The sequence below is a fragment of the Equus caballus genome, chromosome 8, assembly GCF_041296265.1.
Source record: "Equus caballus isolate H_3958 breed thoroughbred chromosome 8, TB-T2T, whole genome shotgun sequence".
Taxonomy (NCBI): domain Eukaryota; kingdom Metazoa; phylum Chordata; class Mammalia; order Perissodactyla; family Equidae; genus Equus; species Equus caballus.
The window spans coordinates 23,739,546-23,746,940 of NC_091691.1; the positions used below are offsets into that span (position 1 = coordinate 23,739,546).

General features: G+C 43.2%; 1 protein-coding gene across 2 annotated transcripts in view; it reads left to right on the top strand.

The window, feature by feature from the left end:
* The window catches only part of GPN3 (GPN-loop GTPase 3), a 12,351-nt gene extending 7,408 nt beyond the window's left edge, over nt 1-4,943 (top strand). For both annotated transcript variants that reach the window (XM_001495246.7, XM_023647169.2), the window contains 6 exons: nt 59-226; nt 1,898-2,022; nt 2,566-2,681; nt 2,794-2,890; nt 3,638-3,766; nt 4,346-4,943. In XM_001495246.7, the coding sequence (XP_001495296.1) occupies nt 59-226; nt 1,898-2,022; nt 2,566-2,681; nt 2,794-2,890; nt 3,638-3,766; nt 4,346-4,408 (698 nt within the window). In that variant the 3' untranslated portion in view covers nt 4,409-4,943. The remainder of the gene's footprint in view (nt 1-58; nt 227-1,897; nt 2,023-2,565; nt 2,682-2,793; nt 2,891-3,637; nt 3,767-4,345) is intronic.
* Nucleotides 4,944-7,395: the final 2,452 nt, after the last annotated feature.

A 7,395-nucleotide genomic window follows, 5' to 3' on the forward strand; every position in this document is an offset into this window, starting at 1 on the left:
AGGATAACAATTTTCAAACAGACAGTCTTATATTCTGGGCCCTGTCTCTCCTTTGCAGACATCCGGGAACTGATCGAGGTGGACGATGTGATGGAGGACGGTTCTCTGCGGTTCGGTCCTAATGGAGGATTGGTATTTTGCATGGAGTACTTTGCCAATAATTTTGACTGGCTAGAGAACTGTCTTGGCCATGTGGAGGACGACTACATCCTTTTTGACTGTCCAGGTAAGTCATCAGTTTCAATGTGTTATGTTCCTTGAGGTCACGCCAGTTCTGTCCTCAGTGGGAGAAAGCAGAGTGAGCACTCGTATCTCTAAACTATACTCTGGTAAGGTACAGAAGCTCTTATTCGTTGGCTCTAAATCATTCATTGAGTTTACTGGGTGCTTCACTTTGGACACTGGGAATACCATAGAGAGCCAAGTAGCCTTGGTCTCTGCCCTCGTGGAGCTCAGAGTCAGGTGGGAGTGCTAGACAGCATAAACAAAAACCACCCGAATGATTATTTCATATTCATTTGTGATAGCTGCCCCACAGGCGTAGCACAGACCATACCGTAACAGGGAGGTTCAGGAGGATTCTGATCCGGCGGCCTGAAAGCTGGGCCACAGGCTGAAGGTGAGGGACACTGTGCTCCAGGCAGAGGGCACAGCATGCTGTAGGCCTTGGGGCAGGAAGGAGCGAGGCGAGTTTGAAGCACCAAAAGGGCTGGTGTGGCTGGAGCACAGTAAACGAAGGGAAGTGTCGTGAGGTGAGGCTGGTAGGGCACAGACACATGACTTCTTAAGCCAGGTTGTGAATTTTAGACTTGAGCCTAACCTAGCTGTGATCATTTGTGGCTCTCACTTTTTTCCCCCTTCCTTTTAGTTGGACATACATAACACCCACAGAAAAGTGCAGATGTCCTAAGTGTACGCTTGATGAGTATTCCCAAACTGCATACACCTTTGTAGCACTCACTTTTGATCAGCAAAAGCCTCATTTTCTACAGAAAACTGAAGAGTTTCTTTGGGATTCCCCTGGTGGCAGTACCTTAGATTTTATGATTGCTTCAAGACACTGTTAGATCCCTTAAAAATGAATATACTACTACCAGGGGTTAACTTCTTTTTTTAAAGATTGGCACCTGAGCTAACAAGTGTTGCCAATCTTCTTTTTTTTTTCTTCTCCCCAAAGCCCCCCAGTACATACTTGTATATTCTAGCTGTGAATGCCTCTGGCTGTGCTCTGTGGGACACCACCTCAGCATGGCCTGACAAGGGGTGCCATGCACAGGATCTGAACTGGTAAAACCCCGGGCCGCCAAAGCAGAGCGCGGGAACCCAAACACTTGGCCATGGGGCTGGCCCCTTCCTCTTTTTGGCTTGAGGAAGATTGTCCCAGAGCTAATGTCTGTGCCAGTTTTTTATGTGGGGTGCCACCACAGCATGGCTTAATGAGTGGTGTGTAGGTCTGTGCCCAGGATCCGAACCCACAAACCCGAGGCTGCTGAAGCAAAGTGTGTGACCTTAACCACTATGCCACCATGCTGGCCCCTTAACTTCCTTTTTTTTTGTTAAGATTGGCACCTGAGCTGATGTCTCTTGCCAGTCTTTTTTCTTCTTCTTCTTCTCCCCAAAGACCCCCAGTACATAGTTGTATATTCTAGTCATAGGTCCTTCTGGTTGTGCTATGTGGGATACCACCTCAGCATGGTTTGATGAGCGGTGCCATGTCCGCATCCAGGATCCGAACCAGTGAAACTCTGGAAGTGGAGTGCGTGAACTTGACCTCTCAGCCACAGGGCCAGTCCCTTAACTTCCTTTTTTAACCATATTATGAGAAAAATTTCTTCCTGTAATTTGATGATTTAACGTATTTCCTGACTGTAATAGTCTTGTAATGTTCTTTATGTAGGTCAGATTGAGTTGTACACCCACCTGCCCGTGATGAAACAGCTGGTCCAGCAGCTAGAACAGTGGGAGTTCCGAGTCTGTGGAGTTTTTCTTGTTGATTCTCAGTTCATGGTGGAGTCATTCAAGGTTTGAGGATAAATCTCTTGTTGATTTTTCAGTCATGAGTACAAACAGATGACAATCTCCTTTAATTGTGTGATTCTGGACATTTCAGAAATTATACTCCAGAGTTATTTAGTATCCCTTATTATTAAATTATTTTTAACTCCAAAATGGTACATTATGATATCTTATAGATTTGGGGAAAGTATTTACCGAGAAAAATGAGACAGATGCATATTTTATGTCTATTTTTAATTTTCTGAGGACCTCTTGTCTAGTTTATGAACTATCTAAAACTTTATTTCTCATGAATAGCTCTTAAGGAATATTCGATGGGAAGTGGGCTTAAAGATACCATCTAAATTGAGATTTGTGAGCTCTGTAGATGAAATCTACCTCTTCCCCCCTGGTCCTCATCTTTGGAAGATGAGCAGTGCACTGTCTTTAAGATTAGCATTTTTTTCACATGAGCCAGTTCTCTGCCAGTGAGGAGCAGAAGCCTGTCTTTTATGTGGGGACCAAGGAACTTCAATGGCAACATCTTCTCTTTTCTGTTTCCTCCTTCAGTTTATTTCTGGCATCTTGGCAGCCCTGAGTGCTATGATCTCTCTAGAAGTTCCACAAGTTAACATCATGACAAAAATGGATCTGCTGAGTAAGAAAGCAAAAAAGGAAATTGAGAAGTGAGTTCACGTCTTTTGTTATCATCAGATCTCAGGTAGAGATGTGAGGTTCCGTCAGTCTATAAATCTAGTTTGCTGATTATCCTTCCTTTTATTCATCTCACTTTTAAAGGTTTCTAGATCCAGACATGTATTCTTTATTGGATGATTCTACAAGTGACTTAAGGAGCAAAAAATTTAAAAAATTGACTAAAGCTATCTGTGGACTGGTAAGCTTTTTAAGTTTTTCTTTTTTTAAATGACTTCGTCAGGTTGGAAAAGCACAGTCCCACCCTGTTTTCTTGCAAAGGAGAGGAGGGTTGTGGGAGCCTGTGGGCTGGCTGGTCAGTAATTTAATTTAGAAGTAGTCGGTGGTAGCTAATAAATTAACTGACATGTCTATTATTCCAAGCAATTTTGAGAGTTCCAAACTATCTTTGCTTGTTTAAAATTTCCAGTGGTGGGGCCGGCCCCGTGGCCGAGTGGTTAAGTTCACACACTGCGCTTCAGCGGCCCGGGGTTTCACCGCTTCAGATCCTGGGCACGGACATGGCACCGCCTATCAGGCCACGCTGAGGTGGCATCCCACATAGCACAACTAGAAGGACCCGCAACTGAAAATGCACAACTATGTACTGGGGGGCTTTGGGGAGAAAAAAGGAAAAATAAAATCTTTAAAATTTCCAGTGGTTGTTGAATACCTAGAAATTATTTCATAGGTATTATATATATATTACATTTTCATAGATAAATAGTTATGAAACAGTAAGTGTCTACTTAGGCAGTAAGTTGAGTATTCTAGTAGGTTAGGAAAATCGATGATTTGCTGCTGTTCTGCCTCTATCCCTCCACCCCACTCCCTGCCGCACAAATGTTTTTAATCAGAAGTATAAATGGTTATAAGGTCAACCAGGAGTTGAAAATTAAGTATTTTGTACAACTTGAGAATGACCCTTTCTGAAATCCTACCCTTGTAGATTGACGACTACAGCATGGTTCGATTTTTGCCTTACGATCAATCAGATGAAGAAAGCATGAACATTGTATTACAGCATATTGATTTTGCCATTCAGTATGGAGAAGACTTAGAATTCAAAGAACCAAAGGTAATTTTTGATTATTGGCTTTCGGTAAAAATATTTGCCAGTGCTCACTGGCCATCCTGCATAACCTCAGCAGCTCCTTAAATTAATTTTTGTCTCAGTGGCAGCAGTAACCTGGGCTTTCTGGGTGATCTCTGAAATTGATACCTGTGGTCAACAGGCAGTGTCAGTTGTACTCTACCCGTTACTGAGGCAATATTATTGAGCTAAGTTTCTCTGTCCTCAGAGCTTGGGGATATGTGCAAAGAGGAGGTGAAATCCAGTTGAACCTGGGCTGCCCTCTTGTATGTCAGTGGAAGGACCGATGATAGTTGTCAATAGGGCACTGTCACAGCAGATTAGCTGAGAATTGGTGTGAGCGTAAACTCAAGTAAGAAATGCTTCTCATGAAATATAGCACTTTAGTTTACCGCATAGCTGGGAAAATTCTATCAGTCGTGCCTTTTGTCACTATAAACAACACGTGGAGCTGCTGCTGAGCATCGGCTCTTTCTAGAGCATTGCCTGGAAAATAGGTAGCACATACTGGGTCTAACTGAGAGGAAATGAATGTATTTTCTATTTTGTATTTCCTTTTGTCAGGAACATGAAGATGAGTCTACTTCTATGTTTGATGAATATTTTCAAGAATGCCAGAATGAATGAGGAATTTATTAAAAAGTAACTATATATGTGAAGAGCTTGTGGCTGAACCAACAGAATATTCTTCTCTTCAGAGGATGCAATACCAGAAAGCTACTTATTTTAATGGGCTTTTTATCAGCAGCATGCCTGAATCACGTTCTAAGTTATTCTGAACCTACTGCTGTTGAAAGTGGAATCTTTTAGTATTATTTTGACTGCATCAATTTAGATTTTAAAAGGCAAAATTGAAAAGAATGCACATAGATTTGTATATAATATAAATTAGCACCTGTGGTATAATTAAGACCAGTCTACCTTTATTTTTACTGTTTGATTTTTGTTATTTTTGAAGGTTTTTTTGGAGGGGCAGTAATTAATTGTAACAAATATACATATGTCTGTCCAAAGGGAAAAATCTGGAAGAATATAGATATGATCGTTGCTTATCTGAATCTTCCAGTTTTCCTACATTGAAAATGTATTATTTGTATAATTAAAAGATGAAAAGTATGTTTTAAGATATGTGTATATAAATAAAAGAAACAGAAAGATAGCACCAACTTTTCATTACACTGGTATTTTCTAGTCAGAATTTGAAGTACTCACCAAATTTTTGAATGAGTAAATTTCCCAAAGTGTCAAAATGTAGGCAGCGATTTCTTTAAAAATGCAGTGTATGGTCTCTGAGAGTTTAAAAATGTATGCTTTCCTTGAATAATGGCAGATGTACACAGAAATGCAAAGGATGTCATTGTTTCTTCTTGTCACATTGATTGAATTATTTTCAGTATTTCTAAGTGCATTTAGGTTGAGTGGAAAGCATGGGGAATGGCTGGTCAGTCAACAGATGTTTCTCTAGCACCCACTATAGGCCAGACCCTGCTAAAGCAAAATGGAATCTCAATTATCAAGTTCTGCCAGGCATTGTGCTAAGAAGCATTTTCAATAATCTGGTTCATTTAATGCTCATACGCAGGCCCAGGCTCCATCGGTCACTTGGCATTGAATTTTCCAACTGATACAATGTAATCCCTTATAGAAAACCTGCAACTCAGGTTAAATTTTTAATCATTCTTGGACCTAAGTAGCAGAAGTACACCTGCAGGGTCAGATATGGTCCATTTTATTTAAGATGAAAAACGTGAGGAGCCACATCTATCAGAGGTAACTTGTGCCTGGGTGCCCAGGCTAGGGGCAGGAGTCAGGCATTGCTCCGTGGCCGGTTGGTGTGAGCTTGTCTCCCAGGGGCAGTCGGAGAACTTGATGAGTAGGCAACATGGGCATGTGCTGCCCTGCCTGGGGACTTTTTTGGTGGCCCTTAGAGTACAGGAAGTGTGAAAATACCCTGAGCTCCCTGTGTTGCTAATTTTTAGAAATTTTTTTGTCACATGGGAGGGAAGAAAGAAAAGGTAGCTTTTCACTAGCCTTCCTTATTGCTCCTTGAGCTGTATCTGGAGAGTCTGGTTTGTCCCTTTGGGCAAGAAGTGAAGGGCCAGATTCCACTTCCTTCCCCTCTGAACACTGGGGTTTCGGATGAATATGACAGTTCCAGTCATCAAGGATTTCACTGTCTTGTAGGAGAACCCAGTGTGATTCTTTGGACAAATTTCCTGGTGGGAGCCAGGCACTGGGGATGAAAAGGGAGCCCTAAGGCAGCAAGGCCTCTCATGGAGCTGATGTGCGGGGCCCTTGAAACTAACCATAAACTCTGATAAGAAATTTTAAGATATTTCTCTGATAAGAAATGGGAAAATAAAACAGTAATGAGGGGCCAGCCCCATGGCCGAGTGGTTAAAGTTCTGCATGCTCCACTTTGGTGGCCCAGGTTCACACATTCAGATCCCAGGTGCAGATCTACTCCACCTGTTGGCCATGCTGTGGAGGCATCCCACATACAAAATAGAGGAGGATTGGCACAGGTGTTAGCTCAGGGCTAATCTTCCTCACCAAAAAAAAAAAAAAAAAAAAAAATGGAGAGAGGCTAAGGGGCTACTTTGGGCTCGTTGGCAAAGAAGCCTCCTAATAGGTGCTATTTGGCCAGAGACCTAAACGAGAAATCAGTTGTGGGAACATGGGGCAAAGTATTCCAGTCTGAGGGTCTGGCAGAAGAAAGGGCCCAAAGCAGCAACGAACAGCAATGAAACAGCCCGTGATTTCTAGTAACAGTAAAAACTCCTGAGCTTTTAGTATGTTCCAGGCATCTAAGTTCTAAGTACTTGATATGCAATTCATTTCAACCCCACAAAACTGAAGTAGTTATCTCCATTTTCAGGTGAGGAAACTTGAGGTGCGGAGAGGTTAAATAACTTGCACAAAATTACACAGCTAGTAAGTGTCAGAGCTGGGCTTCAAACCCAGAGTCCACTTGCTCAACCATTGCAGTATTGCAGCATTACAAAGAACTGCGAACCCCTTCTTCCCTGTGCTCTCCTTTCCCCATTGTTAAAACCAGTGGGTTGGGTTCGCTTATTCAGTAAGTATTTATTGGTGCTTACTAAGTACCATGCCTGTTAATAGGCACGGGAGATACAGCAGTGAACAAAACGGACAAAATCCCTGCGTTTTTGACGTTCACATGAATGGGGAGACAGGGAGACAAACACCAAAAGTAAACCATAAAAGAATCATAAGAACTAAGGGAAAGAAGCGTGAGGCAAGGGAGTTGGAGTGGGGCTGAATCTAAAATAGTGTGACGCAGGGAATGCTTCACTGAGAAGGTGATCTCTGAAGAAAAACAAAGGAGGCGACTAATCACTGAGATTCTCTAACACCAAGACCCAGCTCCCTGTCGCACAGGCCTCACGCATGCGCGACACTCAGCCCCTGCCTGCTGCTCGGGCGCCCCCTGGCGCGCCTTCGGCTCCACGCAGCCGCAGCACCCAGAGGCGGGACCGCAAGGCCGGAAGCGTGGAGGCCTCCCCTTCCGGCTCACTTCCGCCTGCCCCGCCTGGGCCGCCAGACCGGAAGCGCCGCGCTCTAACCCCGTCTTCCTCATCTGGGTTGGAACC